Source organism: Gorilla gorilla, chromosome 20 (assembly GCF_029281585.2).
Source record: "Gorilla gorilla gorilla isolate KB3781 chromosome 20, NHGRI_mGorGor1-v2.1_pri, whole genome shotgun sequence".
NCBI lineage: Eukaryota > Metazoa > Chordata > Mammalia > Primates > Hominidae > Gorilla > Gorilla gorilla.
The window spans coordinates 57896002-57917728 of NC_073244.2; the positions used below are offsets into that span (position 1 = coordinate 57896002).

At 52.8% G+C, this 21727-nt stretch overlaps 2 protein-coding genes across 20 annotated transcripts in view; one reads left to right on the plus strand and one right to left on the minus strand.

Moving 5' to 3' along the window:
• PPP5C (protein phosphatase 5 catalytic subunit) overlaps positions 1-5947 on the plus strand; it is a 43644-nt gene extending 37697 nt beyond the window's left edge. Inside the window, exons 7-13 of the mRNA XM_004061018.4 lie at positions 50-155; positions 2338-2480; positions 2611-2698; positions 3627-3667; positions 3772-3950; positions 5148-5229; positions 5381-5947. Of these exons, the coding sequence (XP_004061066.1) occupies positions 50-155; positions 2338-2480; positions 2611-2698; positions 3627-3667; positions 3772-3950; positions 5148-5229; positions 5381-5443 (702 nt within the window). The 3' untranslated portion in view covers positions 5444-5947. The remainder of the gene's footprint in view (positions 1-49; positions 156-2337; positions 2481-2610; positions 2699-3626; positions 3668-3771; positions 3951-5147; positions 5230-5380) is intronic.
• Positions 1-21727, minus strand: part of CCDC8 (coiled-coil domain containing 8) — a 49237-nt gene that overhangs the window by 8996 nt on the left and 18514 nt on the right. For 9 of the 19 annotated variants that reach the window (XR_010132005.1, XR_010132004.1, XR_010132001.1 and 6 more), the window contains exon 2: positions 2838-2967. The gene's annotated coding sequence lies outside the window, so the exon portion shown is untranslated. Of the gene's footprint in view, positions 1-2837; positions 8746-20112; positions 21452-21727 lie in introns of those variants that run through there. The other 10 variants (XR_010132006.1, XR_010132002.1, XR_010131999.1 and 7 more) reach the window with 5 other exon arrangements.

Consider the following 21727-nt stretch of genomic DNA (forward strand, 5'->3'; position numbering starts at 1 on the left):
ACCGCACCCCTTCCCCTCCACGCTTGCCATGTTTTCCTCAGCAGGACAGATATTTAATGGTGACTTTGTGGACCGAGGCTCCTTCTCTGTAGAAGTGATCCTCACCCTTTTCGGCTTCAAGCTCCTGTACCCAGATCACTTTCACCTACTTCGAGGTGAGCTGGGAAGTGACAAGGTTTGGGTTCATTGTGGGGTCCTGAGTGGGGCACTCACTCTGCAAGGATAATAGTTGCAGCTGTATTTATTTTGTGGACTCGGAGATCATGCACAGGGCGGCCTTTTAAGATTGAGTATGTAGTGCACTGCACAAAAGCATCACACCAAAGGATGCGTTTACATCGTAGATAGTGTAGAAATGGATGTTTACTCTGACCATTTTTCAGCAGATGGCAAACAAGGGTGTGAGGATGGGCCCCTTTTTCTAATTTGCACAAGGGCATGAAACAGGCTCCTGGGTGGCCCTAAATCTGGCACTAAAGCTGAGTGACTGAGTGAACAGACCAGGGCTCGAGGGTGGGAGTAAGGAGACTGTTGACGAGGCAGTTGTGCCCCCTCAGATTCAGGCTTGGTGTCAGATTTGGGTTCTCTTGATTGAAGTAGAGCCTGGAGCTGAGTGTGCTGGTTCACACCTGTAATCCCAGCACTTTGGAAGGCCGAGGTAGGAGGATCACTTCAGCCCAGGAGTTTGAGACCAGCCTGGGCAACACGGTGAGACTTTGTCTCCAGTAAACATTTTTTAAAAAGGCCAGGCACAGTGGCTCATGCCTGTAATCCCAGCATTTTGGGAGGCCAAGGCAGGTGGATCATCTGAGGTCAAGAGTTCGAGACCAGCCTGTCCAATGTGGTGAAACCCCGTCTCTACTAAAAATACAAAAATTAGCCGGGCATGGTGGTACACGCCTGTAATCCCAGCTGCCTGGGAGGCTGAGGCAGGAGAATCGCTTGAACCCAGGAGGCACATGTTGCAATGAGCCGAGATTGCGCCACTGCACTCCAGCCTAGTCGATAGAGTGAGACTCAGTCTAAAAAAAAAAAAAAAAAAGCCAGGCATGGTGGCACCGTGCACCTGTAGTCCCAGCTTCTTGGGTGGCCAAAGTGGAAGGATTGCTTGAGCCCAGGAGTGTGAGGCTGCAGTGAGCCATGATCACACCGCTGCACTCCAGTGTGGGCAACAGAGCAAGACCCTGTCTCTTTGAAAAAAAAAAAAAAGTGAGAAACTTGAAGTAGAGCCCAGAGTATTTGCTGGAGGAACAGACACAGGTGTGAGACAAAGAGGGAACGAAAGGGGCCCTCTAGGGTTTTGGCCGGAGTATCTGGAGGGCTATGGCTGCCAGTGACGAAGACGGGAACATGTAGAGCAGGGTGTGGCCAGGAGCTGAGGAGCTCCCCTTTGGATGTGGCTGAGACTCAGGAGACATGGGATGTGGGTGGGGTTCCAAGGGGTGTTGAAAATGTAGGTTTCTTGGTGTCCAGATGAGATTAGACAAGAGGAGCTCACCGGGATGTGAGGGCCACACAGGGGAGGCCCTGCCCATGGCGGGGTCGGGGTGAGTTGGGAGGTGAGTGGTAGGCTGGGGCGAAGCCTGCATGCCCGTGTCCCTGGGCTCACAGGGTTCACGCAGCAGTGTCCAGCACAGGGTCAAAGCTCAGGAAGCCCCACTGTGGGCCTCGTTGCAGGAGGCAACAAGTGCTCAGGCCGAGGAGTCGGACAAGCAGAGTCTGAGCAGGTGCGAGACTGGGCAGCCTTCTCCTTGCCCCCAAGCTCTGGAAGGGAAGAAGGAGGCCGGGTGCTTGTGTCTGAGACAGAAGGATGGAGCTCAGGGTGGGGTGGGCTGGGGACATGTTCTGTAGATGGGCCTACTTTTTGGTTTTGAGATGGTCTTGCTTTGCTCTGTTGCCCAGGCTGGAGTGCAGTAGCATGAGCATAGCTCACTGCAGCCTCCGCTTCATGGGCTCAAGTGATCTTCTGGCCTCAGCCTCCCAAGTAGCTGGCACTATAGGCACGCACCACCATGCCCAGCTAATTTTTAAAATTGTTTTGTAGAGAGGTCTCAGTATATTGCCCAGGCTGGTCTCAAATTGCTGGGCTCAAGCAGTTCTGCCTTGGCTTCCCAAAGTGCTGGAATTATAGGTGTGAGCCATGGTGCCTAGCCATGGACCTACTTTTTGTCAAGATTCCCCCCTTGGTACCTCCAGTCTGGAAGGCACCGCAGTGGGAAGTGCGAGGCCCGTGGGGGCAAGGGACACATGCACAGTTCTGGGCCTTGAGGGTGCCAGGCTGGAGGACACTGATGTACCTGGAGGCTGAGCTTTCTCTTCTGTCCCCGTGTTGGCCAGGCAACCACGAGACAGACAACATGAACCAGATCTACGGTTTCGAGGGTGAGGTGAAGGCCAAGTACACAGCCCAGATGTACGAGCTCTTTAGCGAGGTGTTCGAGTGGCTCCCGTTGGCCCAGTGCATCAACGGCAAAGTGCTGGTGAGGACGGCGCGAGCCCCGAGTGTGGGTTCCCCACCCAGCCACACCTGGGCAGATGTGCTGGTAAAGGAAGTTGGGGCCTGTGGGTGGGTGGCGCCTTCCCTCACAGCGGCATCCCCCATCTCCCCAGATCATGCACGGAGGCTTGTTCAGTGAAGACGGTGTCACCCTGGATGACATCCGGAAAATTGAGCGGAATCGACAACCCCCAGATTCAGGTGAGCAGCGCGGGGCCAGGTGTCTCCAGCAGAAAGGGGCAGCCTGGGCTGAGCTCTCCCCTGCAACCCATCCCTGCCTTAGAGGATGGGCTTTGTGCCCTTGGCAAGAAACAGCGGGTCTGAGCCTCAGTTTCCTCACCTGCGACTTGGGCCAGTGCACCTCCTTCATGGGGCTGTGATGGCAAGCACGGTCGTGACCATGGTGCGGGGTGAAGGCACGGTGACCGCCGAGCACACCTGTCCTTATTTGTGAGTTCAGCTGTGGAACCCTGGAAGGAGAGGAGGTCTTGGGGCTCCTGTCTTAGTGACAGGCACACTTCAGAGAGTTCACCCACAGGTGCACACGCACATGCACACTGTGAGTGCTGCAGAGGACATGGATTGGGTGGGCTGGTGCCGGGTGCTCAGGGAGGCGAGGTTTGAGCTGACACTGCGGGAAGCAGAGGCACCTGCTGTGCACAGAGCCTGGCGAGCATATTCCAGGCTTGAGGAGGGGTCCTAAGGCAGGGAGAAGTTGGCGAGTGGGCAGGGCTGTGCTTTGAGGGCTGACATTGGACATGGGGTTCACTGGGCCCAAATCCTATGGCGCTTTACAGGCCCCAGTGAGGAACTTTGTTCCTAGGGCAGTGCGGAGCCACCAAAGGCTTTGAGTGGGAGAGGGGCCTGATCTGAATAGTGACATTGAAAGCTCTATCTGGCTTCGGGGCCACAGGGGATTGAATGGGGTCTGGAGGGCAGATCAGCAGAGAGGGTGGGGGTGGCTCAGAATCATTCGCCTGTCCTGAATGTCCATGCTGGATGTCCCCTGCCCAACACCCACCCAGGCTGGGCTGTGGGGTCAGCACCTGGCCAGGCCAGGAGGTGGCCTGTGAGTGACCACCCCCGGGGAGGTGGACGGGTCCCTAATGTTTCCCTCGCTCCCCACCAGGGCCCATGTGTGACCTGCTCTGGTCAGATCCACAGCCGCAGGTGAGTCTAGGGTGGGATGCAGGGCCGGTGGGTGTGGGCTGTGGCAGCAGGTGGAGGCAGACAGTCACCCTGAACCCCTGTCTCTCCCTTCTGCCCACCCTCAGAACGGGCGCTCGGTCAGCAAGCGGGGCGTGAGCTGTCAGTTTGGGCCTGACGTCACCAAGGCCTTCTTGGAAGAGAACAACCTGGACTATATCATCCGCAGCCACGAAGTCAAGGCCGAGGGCTACGAGGTGGCTCACGGAGGCCGCTGTGTCACCGTCTTCTCTGCCCCCAACTACTGGTATGTCTTTGCCTTTCCCTCCCAGGGCCTCTACCAAGCCATGGGTTTTTGTCTTGGTTTTTGTTTTGCCTTTTTATGATGGAACATTTCAAAGACAGGCAAGAGCAGATAACATGACGAACACCCCCGTGTGTGTCACCCACCCATGCAGCACCAGTGGGGCCAGCCTGTGGGCGCTGACCAGCTGCCCTGTGTTACAGCAAGCCCCTGGCACTTCACCTTTCTCCCACTGATTGCCCAGCACTTTTCAGAAGGAAAGGGATCTTTTTCTTAACCACAATATCGTGTTTACAGTTTTGAGTGCTGGCTGGGTGTGGTGGCTCACGCCTATAATCCCAGCACTTCGGGAGGCCGAGGTGGGCGGATCACCTGAGGTCAGGAGTTTGAGACCAGCTTGGCCAACATGGTGAAACCCCGTCTCTACTAAAAATACAAAAATTAGCAGGGCGTGGTGGCACACACCCGTAATCCCAGCTACTCAGGAGGCTGAGTCAGGAGAATTGTTCAAACCCGGGAGGTAGAGGTTGCAGTGAGCTGAGATTGCGCCACTGCACTCCAGCCTGGGCAAGAGTAAGACTCCATCTCAAAACACACACTCACACACACACGAGTGCTGATCCCTTGCCCCCACCCGAATCCTGCCAAGTTCTTTCTCCTGGTCTCTCCTAAGTGTCTTTTCCAGTTGACTTCTTCCAGACAGGACCTAAACAAGGACCACATTTTCAGTCTCTTTGCCTGTGAGTTCCCTGTCTCTCCCCACCCGCATCATTTATTTATTGAAGAATAGGTTGCTGCCTGCTGTACGAGTCACCTGTGTCCTGGACTAGGCTGACTGCATCCCCGTGGTGCCGTGTGACATGTTCCTCTGTTCCCTGCATCTCTGGGTGGGCAAAGCTAGAAGCGTGATCAGATTCCTAGTGGGGTCTGGCGAGCATCCACCTCCATGAGCTATGCCCTGCCCCTTCCTGCTCCTGCTTCCCTCACTCCCACCCTCTTTTCCCCATCCCCATCCTCCTGCCCCTCCCATTCTTTCCCCTGGATTCGTCTTTCCCATCTCTGTCTCTCTGTCCATCTGTGTCTGTTGTGGCTCTGTCCCTCCCTCTCCCTCTGTCCCTTCTTGCCCAGCCCTTCCTTCTCTTAACCCACCAGCCTCACCCAGCCCTGACCACACTGTCCACTCTGCTCCTGTCCCTGCAGCGACCAGATGGGGAACAAAGCCTCCTACATCCACCTCCAGGGCTCCGACCTACGGCCTCAGTTCCACCAGTTCACAGCAGTGGTGAGTCACCCCTCAGGGCCCCTGCCCCTCCCATCCCGGCCTGGGGACAAGGAGGCTGAGACCCTGGTAAGGGGCAGGGGTAGGTTCTGCTGGTGGGTGCTCAGGGGCTCTGTTCTGACTTCTCTCCATCCCACCTGCCCTCGTCCCACAGCCTCATCCCAACGTCAAGCCCATGGCCTATGCCAACACGCTGCTGCAGCTAGGAATGATGTGAGGTGATGGGCGGGGCGGCCTGCATCCCAGGGCCCCTCCACTCCCACCGGACCCAGGCCCCGGGCCAGGGGCAGAGCAGGCCCCGCCCCAGGGCAATGTTGGACCCCCTTTTACTTTGTAAAGTTTGTATTTATTCCCCTTTAGGTTTGCAGAGGGGGTAGGGGCAGTCAGGGGCTGGCCAGAGGGTCTGCTCCCTGGACAGAGAGGAAGGAGGTGGAGCAGCTGGGGCTGGGGGCACAGCCCGGGCATTCGGTGGGGAGGCCGTCCTCGGGGTGGGGTGGGGCCGAGTGGCTGCCCTGCCCCCCTCATTTGCATGGCTCCTCCCCCACTCAAGCAATAGGGCCCCGCCATAGGAAGACCCCCAGAGAGAGGGTCAGCAGGGGGGCCCCGCCTGCGCCTCCCCTCCTATAGCCCCATGGTGGGGCTAGGCTGGGGCTCACCCCCCTCCCCAGCTATTTTATGTCTGTAATTAAATATGTTAAAATAAAGTCATTATCGGAAGTCAGCTTGTCTCTGGATGGTGGAGCCGAAGGAGCTGCCCGGGTTGGGTTACGCCTGCTCAGGAGATCCGGAGGGTGGGGAGGCCGCAAAGTCCCACTGGCCGGGCCCACCCAGCTCTGGGCTGACCGCCCAAGTGGCCTCTGCCTCTGCCCAGCACCGTGGGCTCCTGGGGAGAGTTCTGCCCCCTGGGTGGGGCGATGAGGCCAGCACTGAGTGGAGCAGAGCAGAAGCTGAGGCATATCCTCATCCTTTGCTGGCTCCAGCAACAAGCATGACAGTGCCATGACAGTGCCGCTTCCTGCTCCCTGCTTAGGGTAGGCCCAGCAGTGGTTCTTGACATCACACGATGAGGCATGCATCTCCTGTCATCCAGGGAGACCAGAGGACCCTTGTCTCACTCCCGGTTGGCTCTTAGTCACAGGTAACGTTGGATTCCATTCAGGCTGCCCTGCCAGGCCTTGGCCCTCCAGAGAGATTGTGTTTTCAAGTTTGAGCTCCTCTGGACTCAGCTTTCTCCAGTGGTATGTGGCACTGGGGGATGGTCTACAGCAAATGACTCCTGCAGGGCCGAGTCCGGGAGTGTTTGGCCCTTTGGAGGCCTCCCAGGCAGACATGAGGCGTCCGCGGTCCTGATTGCGCGTAGGCGCTGGGGAGGTGTTCTCTAAGGCCCATCAGCCTTACAGTAAGTGCACCGCCTTCTGGGGTCAGGTGCGCCAAGGTCCAGAAGCCAAGTACACATGGCTTCAGGAAAACAGGCACGAGGCCCAGGTTGCCAGTGCCATTCATTTCCCCTGGGAAAGACAAAAACAGCCACCATGACTGTCGGGAGGGTGCTTCAGACCTGATGGGAGTCAGCCAGGCGGGCAGCTGTGAGGCTCTCAGACTCACTGGGTGTCGGGGTTCCCTGCCGCTGCAGTTCAGGAGGTCTCCCAGGACCCAGTATGGTCATTATCCTCAGGGCCTATTATAGCAAGAATATGGGGATGAGAATGAGAGGAGGGAAGAGGCAGGCGCAAGCGTCCCACTGCCCTCTCCCGTGGAGCTGTGTGGACAGCGCTTATTTTCCCCGCATGGATGCGACAGCGTGCTGGAGTTTGGCCACCTAGGGAAGCTCACCCAGGCCTCTGCAACCAAGGTTTTCTTCAGGGGTTGGTCATGGGGACTGCTCACCCCGCGTGGCTGACCATAGCCTCCAGAAAGACCCACGGCCCCCACCCTAAATCACATCCTTAGCATAGACTGTCCACTGTGGCCCAGGGCCCCAGATAAAGAGACGCTCCTATGAGGGAGGACACACCGAGGGCTCTCCGGTGACCTCCCAGGAGCCAGCCTTTTCTTCCTTCAGGGCTGCAGCCATGCTGCACAGCTGCATAACAAACACCCTAACCGCACACCCCCCCGCCCCCACCCCCCGGCTTCCACAACAAATGCCTTGCTGTCTTCCTCAGTTCTGTGATTGGCTGGGCCTGGCCGTGCAGGGCGCACCTGAGGGCTGAGGCATTTGTGGTCGGGGGCATTTGGGGCTGGAGGCATCCGAAGACTCGCCCGGCTGGACTCTGTGGGGGCTCACTCCTGTGACGGCAGTTGCTGTGGGCTGTTAGCTGGGCTGGCACTGGAACGCCTGCGTGTGGCTTCCATGTGGCCTGAGCTTCTCTCAACGTGGCAGCTGGGTCCCTCAAGGGAGCATTAAATGTTTATATTTAAATCAACCAACTGCATTCCAGCTGTAGCTCTTGCCTCAGCAATGTCCTGCCACACATTCAATTGTCTCTTTCATTTCCTTCAATCTGGAACATTTCCTCAGCCCCTCTTTGTCTTTGACATGGACGTTTGTGATGATCACGCTCCTCCTGCTCCCCGTGTCTGAAGAGTGCTCCCTGACTGGCTGCCGTCTCCTCCCTGTCGGGTCTGGCTGGGTTCTCCAGAGGGAGTGCTGCGGAGGGGACACAGCAGAGGCCCCATGCTTGTGATGTATGTTGCAGATCATTTTCCCCCATTCTGTCCTTTTTTGTTAAATTGTGGTAAAAAGCACATAACATAAACTGTACCACCTTAACCATTTGAAAGTCTATATCCCAGACTGTCTTTTATCTTTAGACTTCACTTGTGGTTTGTTGCCACGGTACAAGTTTATTTTTATGAAGCCAAATGTATCAGTATTTCTTTAATTGTGCTGGCGTGGGAGTCAGCACTTCTCCGTACACCCAGGTTTCAGGGAAGTTCCCTCGGGTTTCTTCTGGTTTTTGTACAGTTTTCTTCTTTATGTCAAGATCTCCAGTCTATTTGGAGTTCCTTCTTGTATGTGATGTGAGGAATGGGTCTAATTTTATCTTTTTCCAAGTGGCTATTGGAGGAAGTTTTTAAACGAGAAGAGAAATTCAGAAGATGCTGCAAGAGATGGGACCTTTACGGCGATCAATGTCTCAGTAAAGTCAGAACAAAGAGACTCAGGCACACCCACCACAAGTACCAAAACTTTGAGCAGATCAACGCCACAGAGCTGGGCTTGGGAAAACGGAAGGGCCATGGGAGGGAGGGAAAGCATTTAATGGGGGAAGGTCTGGGTAAGCCGATAAGTTTTGGGGAATCAAGGGGGATAAATACACATGAGTAGGGCTCTGAAGTTAGAGGCAGTGAATTGAACCAAAAAGAAACAGTAACTTCCAAAAGGGAGTGTGACGGAGAGACGCCCTTAGAGGCAGGTGATGAACATCCAGGGCTGGCCAGGCACGGGGGCTCACGCCTGTGATCCCAGCACTTGGGGAGGCCGAGTCATGTGGATCGCTTGAGCACAGGAGTCTGCTAAAATAGGGGACACCACTCTAGTTACAGTTTGGATCAGGGTCATCACGCTGGGGACATGCCAGGCACACGGAGGTGGGGGAGAGGCTGGGGGCAGGTGTGGACACTAAGCAATGGTGTCGGAGGCTGCTGGGGAGTCTCAGGGTCTGGCAGGAGCAGATGTGGACTCCCAGGAGTCATGGACATGAATTAGGGGTCCTAAGAAGCCTCGCCACTGACAAAGGAAGCTGTGAAGGGAAGACCAGAGAACCGGGGGGAGGGGGGGTCTTAGGTGCTCCCCACCCCATCGACCAGGATGGACCCAGGCATCTGCCCAGCTGGATGGAACAGAGACTCCAAGGCAGGAAGGACCCGAGTTCTGTCTCCCTGTCGTTCTCTTGAACCCTTTCACGCTGTCTTCCCCCACCCCCATCTGTCAATGGCCATGATTAGATCACAGACCCAAGCTCTGGCCACCAGGGAAGGCAGAAAGATGACCTAACCTCCATAGCACCGGGTGGGGCCCCTGCCTCCCACCTGTGGGGGGTGTCAGTTGCTTGGCAGCCAGAGGGACAGATGCCACCACCCCTCCCCTCCCGGCCAGCACCACAGATGGAGAAACTGGGCCCATGGTTCCCTCTGCCCACACCCTCCCGTGGCTCTCATCTCCGTGGTCCAGCGGATGGGGGGAAACAGGTTGAGGAATTTGGACACTGGAAAATGGGTGGAAGCAGTTAAAACCTGAGGGGACCAGGAGGGGCAGGGTGGGCACCCATCTCAGGATGAGTCGAAGAGCAGCAGGGTGATTTTCCATGCCCGCCCCCTTGGCTCTGTTCTAAGAGTTTACACGCATTAACATTTCATTCTAACTCAGTGAGTCAGACACTTTTCAGATGCCCATTTTACAGATAAGCAAGATAAGAAGTACAGAGAGGTTAAGTTACATGCTCAGAGTCACACAGCCAGCAAATGGCAGAACGGGACTTGAGCACCAGCTGACTGGCTGCAGAGTCTGTGCCCTGAGCCAGTTTGCAGTAGCATTGAGCACTTTGTGTCAGGCGGTTTACAGGCACTTTGGGTCCTTGCAACAGCCCCATTTTACAGATGAGGAAACTGAGGCACAGAAGCAGCAATATACCTGAGGGGACACAACTAGGAAGGAGGATAGAGCGTATTCGGTGGGAGATAATAAAACCTTTGATGCCAAATGCTAAAATAATATTTGGGGAAAAGCTTTTGACCCCTTTTAGCAAACAATTTTATGATGGCAAGAATTTATCCTGCCTGGTTAATCTGATTTTTCCCTTTTTAGTACATGGGTGTTCCCTAACCTTACCCCTGAAGAGAAAACTCACGACTTCCCCCAGAGCTGTGCATTCTCAAAGCTTTTTTTTTTTTTTTCCTGAGATGGAGTCTTGCTCTGTCGCCCAGGTTGGAGTGCAGTGGCGCAATCTCGCTCACTGAAGCCTCCACCTCCTGGGTTCAAGCCTCCTAAGTAGCTGGGATTACAGGCGTGTGCCACCACGCCCAGCTAATTTTTGTATTTTTAGTAGAGACGGGGTTTCCCCATGTTAGTCAGGCTGGTCTCGAACTCCTGACCTCAAGTGATCTGCCCGCCTCAGCTGCCCAAAGTGCTGGGATTACAGGTGTGAGCCACTGCACCCGGCCTCAAAGCATTTTTGTTAGCGGTCTTTTTAAGATTTCTCCACCGGGCGCGGTGGCTCACGCCTGTAATCTCAGCATTTTGGGAGACCGCGGCGGGCAGATCACGAGGTCAGGAGTGTAACACCAGCCTGGCCAACATGGTGAAACCCCGTCTCCACTAAAAATACAAAAAAATTAGCTGGGCATGGTGGCACGTGCCTGTAATCCCAGCTACTCAGGAGGCTGAGGCAGGAGAATTGCTTGAACCAGGACCCAGGAGGCGGAGGTTGCAGTGAGCCGAGATGGCGCCACTGTATTCCAGCCTGGGCTACAGAGCGGGACTCCGTCTCAAAAAAAAAAAAAAAAAATTTCTCTTGGAACTGTTCTGTGACTGTCCACTGTATGGCGCTAGGGGGCGCTGTAACACCACGGTGTTTTATAGTCATTACAACACTCTTCCAGCAGATGGCGGCAAAGTGTTGGGGAAAGGGTGCCTTTTCGCCAATCCCCATATATTTTTCTAATTTTCTTTGTATGGTATGCAAACATTTCCAATGCTCAAAATTTGGTCTCAGCTACCATTCTAACTATTCGAGGCTTACGCTTCTCTGTTTCCCCTCCAATCTGGGCCGAAGTCTTCCTGTCAGTGAAACAGGGATGTTTAAAGGAGTTTTTTTGGGGCCCCTTTCCCAGAGCTGTCCTGATGGCCCATTTGGGGCAGTTTCTCTCTTTTTGGAAAGTGGAGCTGCTCTTAAGGCCCTGCCTGCTGGATTCTCAAATAGCATGGTGGACACTCCCCTCCAGACCTCCTCTGTGGGCCCAGCCTCCCCTCTCTTAGCCCCTTGGAGTTCCCGCCCCTTTTGGGCCCCAAAGTCCTGTCTCTAACTCAAAGACAGTTAGTTATCTGTGTTAAAATAAAATAACATGGGCCGGGCGTGGTAGCTCACGCCTGTAATCCCAGCACTTTGGGAGGCCGAGGTGGGCGGATGACCTGAGGTCAGGAGTTCCAGACCAGCCTGGCCAACATGGTGAGACCCGATCTCTACTAAAATTATCAAAAAACAAGTTAGCCAGGTGTGGTGGCGGGTGCCTGTAATCTCAGTTACTCGGGAGGCTGAAGCAGGAGAATTGCTTGAACCCGGGAGGTGGAGGTTGCAGTGATCGGAGATCGTGCCAGCCTGGGTGACAGAGCGAGACTCCATCTCAAAAAATAAATAATTTTTTAAAAATGGAGACCAGGACTGAGAATTCCCCAAAGCAGACAAAAGCAGTTAGGCCATGTAAACAAAACTTAATCTAGTTTGACTTCTGAATGTGAGTGAAACTTAGCTTATTCCCTGTAAATAAATGCTGCTGAGAATCATAAACAAAGCTGAAATCGCCTTCCAAAAGGATGTAAGACAATCACTTTTAACCGATCCCTTGTCATATGGAAGCCCCCACCATCATAGTCGGTCATCGTGAAGGTGAAGCCGCCTCCTGGTTTTTGCTTTTTTTTTTTTGAGATGGAGTCTCACTCTGTCGCCCAGGCTGGAGTGCAGTGGTGCAATCTTGGCTCACTGCAAGCTCCGCCTCCCAGGTTCACGCCATTCTCCTGCCTCAGCCTCCCGAGTAGCTGGGGCTACAGGCGCCCACCACCACGTCTGGCTAATTTTTTGTATTTTTAGTAGAGACAGGGTTTCACCATGTTAGCCAGGATGGTCTCGATCTCCTGACCTCATGATCCACCCGCCTTGGCCTCCCAAAGTGCTAGGATTACAGGCGTGAGCCACCACGCCTGGCCTTTTTTTAATATTTTTTAATTTTTTTATTTTTTTGAGATGGAGTCTCACTCTTGTCGCCCAGGCTGGAGTGCAGTGGTGCAATCTCCATTCACTGCAACCTCTGCCTCCTGGGTTCAAGCGATTCTCCTGCCTCAGCCTCCTGAGTAGCTGGGACTACAGGCACCCACCACCATGCCTGGCTAATTTTGTGTATTTTTAGTAGAGATGGGGTTTCACTATGTTGGCTAGGCTAGTCTCGAACTCCTGACCTCGTGATCTGCCTGGCTCGGCCTCCCAGAGTGCTGGGATTACAGGCGTGAGCCACTGTGCCTGGCCGGTTTTTGCTTTCTAAGCCATCCTACACCAGCCTGCCTCTGAGTTGCTTACCGCTCAGATTGAAGTCTCCTGGATCACGATTCATGCTTTTTGCATGACAATAAACTTTTTTTCCCCCCCCCTAATTGGAGCCTATTTTATTCTGGACATTTTGGGGGAATTAGAAGTGAGATTCAAAGAAGATCCCAAGGAGTCCTGACTGCAGGGAGTAACCAGGCATGGGCACCCACACAGCCAGCTGTGTTCACTACTTTCTTGCTAACCAAGGGGTTTGGGATAAGTCTTTTTCGGATCTGAGCTTCCTTCTCTTCACCTTTGAGCTCTCCGTTTGTCACACAAAAGGGGGCGATTCTGTTTGTTTCTATTTGTCTGTCTGAGTTTGAGCTCGGGTAAGTCATTCTTTCCTGTTCAATAATGGAGGAGGATCTGTGTTTCCCTGCATCCTAGAATGGTAACCCCCTGGCTAGACACCCCATAGCTTATTTGGCAGAGTCTCAGAGGAAACAAAGGCCAGGGTGCATTCAGGACATCCCAGTATTCTCCACCTAGAACTCTACCTGCTTATATGTTTAAGAACTATGGCCAGGCATGGTGGCTCACACCTGTAATCCCGGCACTTTGGGAGGCCAAGGCAGGGCGGATCACCTGAGGTCAGGAGTTCAAGACCAGCCTGGCCAATATGGCGAAACCCCATCTCTACTAAAAATACAAAAATTAGCCGGGCATGGTGGCAGGAACCTGTAATCCCAGCTATTCCAGAGGCTGAGGCAGGAGAATCTCTTCAACCCAGGAGGTGGAGATTGCAGTAAGCCGAGATCGCGCCTCTGCACTGCACTCCAGCCTGGCAATACACCGAGACTCCATCTCAAATTCCCAGTGTCAGCCAGGCACAGTGGCTCATGCCTGTAATCCCAGCACTTTGGGATGCCAAGGCAGGGAGGATCACTTGAGGTCAGGAGTTCAAGACCAGCCTGGCCAATATGGCGAAACCCCATCTCTACTAAGAATACAAAAATTAGCCGGGCATGGTGGTGGGAGCCTGTAATCCCAGCTACTCCAGAGGTTGAGGCAGGAGAATCTCTTGAACCCAGGAGGCGGAGGTTGCAGTGAGCTGAGATCGCATCACTGCACTCCAGCCTGGGCAACAGCCAAAATGCTGTCTCAAAAAAAAAATAGATACATAGATAGATAGATAGATAGATAGATAGATAGATAGATAGATAGATAGATTTTTATGGATCTCTCTGAGATCCCTGACACTGTATGGGCCTCTTCTTCCACAGATGTGGGCAAAATAAAAAATGCTGCACCTATGAAAATTCAGACTGATCTTTCAAAACCACTGTTGAAGTTGTCTCAGTACCCGCTTTACAAAAAGCCATACATGTGCAAACTCCTACAACAGAAGATTTAATGAAACAGGGGCTATTTCTTGTAATGTTCCTATCCTGTTTTAAAAAATGTACAGATGAGGATGGATATTTGTACAAGATCTCGATCTCCGTGGGATCTTTACTACATCCATAAATAAAACATTTAAAAATGTCCCGTATACATATGTAACAAACCTGCACGTTGTGCACATGTACCCTAAAACTTAAAGTATAATAAAAAAAAAATGTCCCATAGTGCCCAACCCCAACACCCTATTGATGAAGGTGCCAAATGATTCCAAATTGAATGGTTCACAGGAGTGGACATATGCTGTCTGTGCTGCTTCTTTTTTTTTTTTTTTTTTCTCAGAGAGTCTCACTCTGTCGCCCAGGCTGGAGTGCAGTGGTGGAATCTCGGCTCACTGCAACCTCCGCCTCCCGGGTTCAAGCAATTCTCCTGCCTCACCCTCCCGAGTAGCTGGGATTACAGGCGTGCGCCACCGCGCCTGGCCCCAACCTGCATTTTCATTGGTTGCAGGGATAAAAGGCAAGTCCCACTAGAAAATCAATGCCAACCAGGAACTGAGGGTGGCGGTGTTCAGTCTGTTCCCAGGGTTTTGAGAACTGGTGCAGTGCCTAACAAGCACACACGTTCCCCTTAGTAAGGAAATATGGTTAAGAATGAAGTAAAAAAAATTGTTTTCTTTCAATTTATGTGTCTATATATTTTCATTTTTTATGTTAATAAAGACAAGGTCTCGCTATGTTGCCCAGGCTGATCTCAAACTCCTTAGCTCTGCATATTTTCAAATGGCTACTAACTTCTTAGGACATAAGAGCTTAGGTTGTTTAGACCTCACCAGATGAGAATGGAACTGTTAGGTATTTCTTTGGGGGCGCTATGGAAAAAATGACTGAATTACTAAGGTCTGGTGCACCAAGCAAGTCCAGGGCCACCTGCACCAGGGCACAGGGGTTGAGAGCCTGGGCTCTGGAGTCAGAAGACCTAGGTTTGCCACCTCACTTTGCCATCCTTGGGCATTGTGCGACCTCTGCGCCTGTAAAACGGGAATAGTTAACAGTTGTGGGATTAGTGACAAAGCCCATAGAAAACATTCAGACAGGCCGGGCGTGGTAGCGGGCGCCTGTAGTCCCAGCTACTCGGGAGGCTGAGGCAGGAGAATGGCGTGAACCCGGGAGGCGGAGCTTGCAGTGAGCCAAGATCGTGCCACTGCACTCCAGCCTGGGCGACAGAGCAAGACTCCCTCTCAAAAACAAACAAACAAAAACATTCAGACAATCCCTGGCATGTCTTAGCAGGCGATAAATGTTAGTTTTATAAATTTATTTATTTCACCAAAATGGACTCATTCTACATATGTATTTCTATCAATTTTTTCCTTATTATAATCTGGACATTTTTTTCTAGGCAGGCCTGTAAGGATCTTTCTTTCTTTCTCTTTCCTTCTTTCTTTTCTCTTTTTCTTTTTTTTTTTTTTTTTTTTTTTTTGAAACAGGGTCTTGCTCTGTCACCCGGGTTGGAGTGCAGTAGCACGATCTCAGCTAACTGCAGCCTCCATCTCCCGGGCTCAAGCTATCTCCTCCCACCTCAGCCTCCTGAATAGCTGGGAATACAGGCACATGCCACCACGCCCAACTAATTTTTTGTAGAGATAGGGTTTCACCATGTTGCCCAGGCTTTTCTCACTCCTGAGCTCAAGCCATCCTCCTGCCTCAGCCTCCCAAAGTGCTGGAATTATAGGCATGAGCCACTGCGCCTGGGCAAATGTTCTTTCTAATAGCCCCCTAGTCTGCATCCTTCAGGAACTTCTTAAAGTAAAAACTTCCAGCCAGGCGCGGTGGCTCACGCCTGTAATCCCAGCACTTTGGGAGGCCGAGGTGGGTGGATCACGAGGTCAGGAGATCAAGACCACCCTGGCCAATGTGGTGAAACCCTGTCTCTACTAAAAATACAAAAATTAGCCGGGCATGGTGACACGTGCCTGTAATCCCAGCTACTCAAAGGCTGAGGCAAGAGAATCACTTGAACCAGGGAGCTGGAGGTTGCAGTGAGCTGAGATTGCACCACTGCACTCCAACCTGGTGACAGAGCGAGACTCCGTCTCAAAAAAAAAAGAACTTCCAAGACTTCAAGGTTCCCCTGAAGCTTGGATGCAAACGTAAAGCCTGACCTATCCTCATTGATAAATAGGCCCTTATTCTCCCTTCCCTTCCATTACTTCCCTCCTTCTCATAGGAAGGCGTTCCATTTCTTCATCCTGCCATTTGAGGCCTCTGCCTCTGTGTCCTGCCCTGGCTAAGACCCCTGCCTCTGTCTCCACCATGCCTTGTGACCCTGGAGAGGTCCCTCAATTCCTTGAGCCACAGTTTCCTCATCTATATAATGGGGGTGATAATAATAGAAGCTGCATCCCTGGGCTGCTGTGAGAATTACAGAGTTCAACCCCCAAGGCTATGACGAATCTGCCTGTAGTAAAGAGTGAGGCCGGGGGCGGTGGCTCACCCCTGTAATCCCAGCACTTTGGGAGGCCAAGGCAGGTGGATCACTTGAGATCAGGAGTTCAAGACTAGCTAGGCCAACATGGTGAAACCCCGTCTCTACTAAAAATACAAAAATTAGCCGGGTGTGGTGGCAGGAGCCTGTAACCCCAGCCATTAGGGAGGCCGAGGGCAGAAGAATCGCTTGAGCCCAGGAGGCAGAGGTGCAGTGAACGGAGATCGCTTCACTGCCCTCCAGCCTGGGTGACAGAGCAAGACTCCTTCTCAAAAACAAACAAACAAAAAACCAAACTGTTCCCCTGAACTTGTTTTTTTGTGGCAACTGGTGGCAGCTGGGCCTGTCAGATAGAGGCTGATTTGGAATCAAGACGTCGGTCTTTTGGGGCAACCGTTCAGATTCTGTGAGTTTGAAACCACAAATGCCAAAGTTTAAATTGGGAGACTGGACCCTGCAGGCACTATTTAAATCCGTTTTTGTGTTACAAAGAGTGAACCCCCCCCCACCCCCCCCGCTGCCATCTGCAGGCCACTAAAGTGTCCATTCCACATCTGAGTCCTGGGCGATTCTGACGTGGGATCCAGAGGACAGAGATACTAATAAGTTGGCTCACGCCTGTAATCCCAGCACTTTGGGAGGCCGAGGCAGGCAGATCATGAGGTCAGGAGTTCGAGACCAGCCTGGCCAACATGGTGAAACGTCGTCTCTACTAAAAATACAAAAAATTAGCCGGGTGAGGTGGCGGGAGCCTGTAATCCCAGCTACTCAGGAGGCTGAGGTAGGAGAATCACTTGAAACCAGAAGGCGGAGGTTGCAGTGAGCTGAGATTGTGCCACTGCACTCCAGCCTGGGCGACAGAGCAAGACTCCGTCAAGAAAGAAAGGAAGGAAGGGAGGGAGGGAGGGAGGGAGGGAGGAAGGAAGGAAGGAAGGAAGGAAGGGAAAGGAAGGAAATGAAGGAATAAGAAAAAAGAAAATAAAGAAAAGCAAAGGAAAAGAAAAGAGAAAAGAAAAGAAAAGAAGAAAGAAAAAGTTGTGTCCATTCCTGAGTCAAACTTAGACCCCAGGCCTCTTTTCCCAGCTGCCGCCAGGGGGCGCACCGTGGCGCATTGTCTCCAAAAAACAGCCGCTGTCAATTCTTCCCTTCCCCGTGTGCCCCTGGTACTTCCCCTCGTCAAGAGGTGAAGCCTATTTCCCCTCCGCTTGAATCCAGACTAGCCTTATGACTTGGTTGGACCAAGAAGTTGAGTCCCATGGAATGACTCCTCTTCTCTTCAAATCCTCTCATGGCTTCCTATGTCACTAAAGGTCAAAGCCAGAGTCCTTATAACAGGGTCTGGACCTGTTCAGTGCAGCAGCCACTACTGACATGGGGATATTTTAATTTCAATGTAACTAAATACAACTAAACATCCACATCCTGAAGTCACAGTAGCTACATCGCAAGTGCTCAAGAGCCACACGTGGCCAGTGGCTACCACATCACGCAGTGCTGGTGCAGGACACTGCCACCATCGCATGCAGTTCTCTTGCACAGCTCAGGTCTACACACTCCGCCTCCATCTCCCCCTCTGCCTTGTTTCCCACCTCCCTCTCTGTGTCTCCCCCCGTGGCTTCAGCCACTCGGGTCTCCGGGTCACACCAGGCATATTCCTGCCTCAGGGCCTTTGCACTACTGTTCTCTTTCTGCAAATGTCACATTCCCAGGGAGGGCTTCCCTGACCACCTATAAAAATGTAACCCAGGCTGGGCGCAGTGGCTCACCCCTGGAATCCCAGCACTTTGGGAGGCTGAAGCGGGCGGATCACCTGAGGTTGGAAGTTCAAGACCAGCCTGACCAACATGGAGAAACCCCGTCTCTACTAAAAATATAAAATTAGCCAGGCGTGGTGGTGCATGCCTGTAATCCCAGCTACTCAGAAGGCTGAAGCAGGAGAATCGCTTGAATCCGGAAGGTGGAGATTGCGGTGAGCGGAGATCGCGCCACTGCACTCCAGCCTGGGCAACAAGAGTGAAACTCCATCTCAAAAACAAAACAAAACAAAAAACAAACAAACAATGAGGAGCAGCTGGACTGGTCCAGATGAAGGCTGATTCAGAGACCAATCTCTGGTTTCCTGGGCTTCCTCTTGGAAACCTTCGTGCATTTGAAACCACACCCCAGAGGCATCAAGGGACTGATTGGCCCTGCAGGTGCTGTTTGAAGGCCCCTGTGATGAAATATAATAACGAACACTCTGTTCTGTCTCAGTTACTAGAGGGCTCCCCCTACCTGTGGGGCCTCCCTGAATGCTCACGGTGGGGATGCTGGGAACAGGAGTTCAGAAAAGGTTGTGTTCACTCGACGGGGGACAAATTTTGACTCAGTGGGGGATAGACTTGCCCAAAGCCTCAGGGCCACCCAGAAAGGCTATGCAAATAAGACCCAGGGATGGCCGGGTATACAAATAAGACTCGGGGGGCTGAGGCACGAGAATTGCTTGAACCCGGGAGGCAGAGTTTGCAGTGAGTTGAGATCGCACCACTGCACTCCAGCCTGGGTGACAGAGACTCTGCCTAAAAACAAAAACAAAAACAAACAAACAAAAAAACCCAGGGAGACGGTGTGAAACTGTTTCTTTTTTCTTTTTTGAGACAGGGTTTTGCTTGTTGCCCAGGTTGGAGTACAATAGCACAATCTCAGCTCGCCGCAACCTCCTGGGTTCAACTGATTCTCCTCCTACCTCAGTCTCCCGAGTAGCTGGGATTACAGGCATGCACCATCATGCCCAGCTAATTTTTTGTATTTTTAGTACAGATGGGGTTTCACCACGTTGGCCAGGCTGGTCTCGAACTCCTGACTTCAGGTGATCCACCCACCTCGGCCTCCCAAAATGCTGGGATTACAGGCGTGAACCACTGCGCCCGGCTGTGAAACTTTCTGCAAGCATCTGTGTGTCTGTGACTGCCTGGCTTTTGAGTTTCTGTGTGATAACATGTGAGTGTGTCCATCTGGCTGAGGGAATCAAAGTGTGCAACGGCGTCTAGCAGTGTGTGATGAGTCCTGAGTGGGTGAACACGTTGACATTTCCAAGTATGTCAGTGTTTGTGTGAATGGGTCTGTGAGTGTGTGGGGGTTGGCTTCCCGGAGCACAGTGGGTCTGTGTGCCTCTGTGAGTACACGTGTGTGTACTACATGTGTGTGTCCGTGTCTGTGTCTATGTATGGCCAGATTAATCATAATGTCTGCTGGTGAATGTGGGTCTGCCAGTGGTGCCTGAGTGTACATGTGTCTGTGGTATGTGCTGTGCCTGAGTGCCTGGATCCGAGTGTGTATGTGTCTATGTGTGTGTACACACGTGTATGGCAGTGAGAGAGACTGACCCAGTGTTGCCTGATGTCTGTGAAATCCACACAGCTCCTCGTTTAACTCCATCTTGCCACTTGTTTGGGGTCCACACCACTTTCCTTCTCGTGGGCCCCTGATGTTCCCCCAAGACCCCCCCCCGCCCATAGCTCTGGGCGCTGCAGGAAGGAGGAGCAGAGAGACTCGCTCTGAGCCTTCATTTCCTGCATTCATGCCGTCGGCTCCTCCAGTCTCCGAATCCCTCCAAACATCTGTCTCTGCTGTTCCTTTTTACCTTCCAGCTTCTCAGGCAGGCCAGGTCCCCAGGGTCACGAGACCTCTGCCCTCCCAGGTGGGCAGCGACAAAGGAGAGCCACCCTCCCCACCACCAACCAGAACCTTCCCACCCAGCCTGTCTTCCTCCGCGCACCTGCAAAGCCTCCCCTCCAGGTGAGGTCCACAGCTTGTATTTCTTCCAAACCTCCCAGGGCCTCGTTCTTGCCAGGCTGTGAGCCGTGGACTACACGGCCAAGTATCCACCAGCATGCACAAAGGGGCTCTAGCAAGGCCATGCGGCGCGCCAGGCAGCAAGCAGCACCAGCAGTAACCACTCCATTCAGAAAAGAGCAGGGGTGGGGCGCGGTGGCTCCTTCCCATAATCCCAGAGCTGAGGCCAGAGGATCGCTTGATCCCAAGAGTGCAAGTGAGCCGTGATTGCAACACCACACTCCAGCCTGGGTGACAGAGCCAGACCCTGTCTTGAAAGAAAGAAAAGAGAAAAGAAAAGAGAGAAAGAGAAAGGAAAGAAAGAAAGAGAGAGAGAGGGAGGGAGGAAGAAAGAGAAGGATGGAAGGGAAAGGAAGGAATAAGAAAAAAGAAAAGAAAGAAAAGCAAAGGAAAAGAAAAGAAAAGAAAAAAGAAAAGAAAAGAAAAGAAAAAGCAAAGAAAGAAAAAGAAAAGAAAGAAAAAGTTGTGTCCATTCCCGAGTCAAACTTAGACTCCGGGCCTCTTTTCCCAGCTGCCGCCAGGGGGCCGCAACGTGGCGCATTGTCTCCAAAAAACAGCTGCTGTCAATTCTTCCCTTCCCCGTGTGCCCCTGGTACCTCCCTCCGTCAAGAGGTGAAGTCTATTTCCCTTCCGCTTGAATCCAGACTAGCCTTATGACTTGGTTTGACCAAGAAGTTGAGTCCCATGGAATGACTCCTCTTCTCTTCAAATCCTCTCATGGCTTCCTATGTCACTAAAGGTCAAAGCCAGAGTCCTTATAACAGGGTCTGGACCTGTTCAGTGCAGCAGCCACTACTGACATGGGGATATTTTAATTTCAATGTAACTAAATACAACTAAACATCCACATCCTGAAGTCACAGTAGCTACATCGCAAGTGCTCAAGAGCCACACGTGGCCAGTGGCTACCACATCACGCAGTGCTGGTGCAGGACACTGCCATCGCACGCACTTCTCTTGCACAGCTCAGGTCTACACATTCCGCCTCCATCTCACCCCCTGCCTTGTTTCCCACCTCCCTCTCTGTGTCTCCCCCCGTGGCTTCAGCCACTCGGGTCTCCGGGTCACACCAGGCATATTCCTGCCTCAGGGCCTTTGCACTGCTGTTCTCTTTCTGCAAATGTCACATTCCCAGGGAGGGCTTCCCTGACCACGTATAAAAATGTAACCCAGGCTGGGCGCAGTGGCTCACCCCTGGAATCCCAGCACTTTGGGAGGCTGAAGCGGGCGGATCACCTGAGGTTGGAAGTTCAAGACCAGCCTGACCAACATGGAGAAACTCCGTCTCTACTAAAAATATAAAATTAGCCAGGCGTGGTGGTGCATGCCTGTAATCCCAGCTACTCAGAAGGCTGAAGCAGGAGAATCGCTTGAATCCGGAAGGTGGAGATTGCGGTGAGCGGAGATCGCGCCACTGCACTCCAGCCTGGGCAACAAGAGCGAAACTCCATCTCAAAAACAAACAAACAAACAAACCCTAGCCTAGCTCGGTGGCTCACGCCTGTAATTCCAGCACTTTGGGAGGCCGAGGCGGGTGG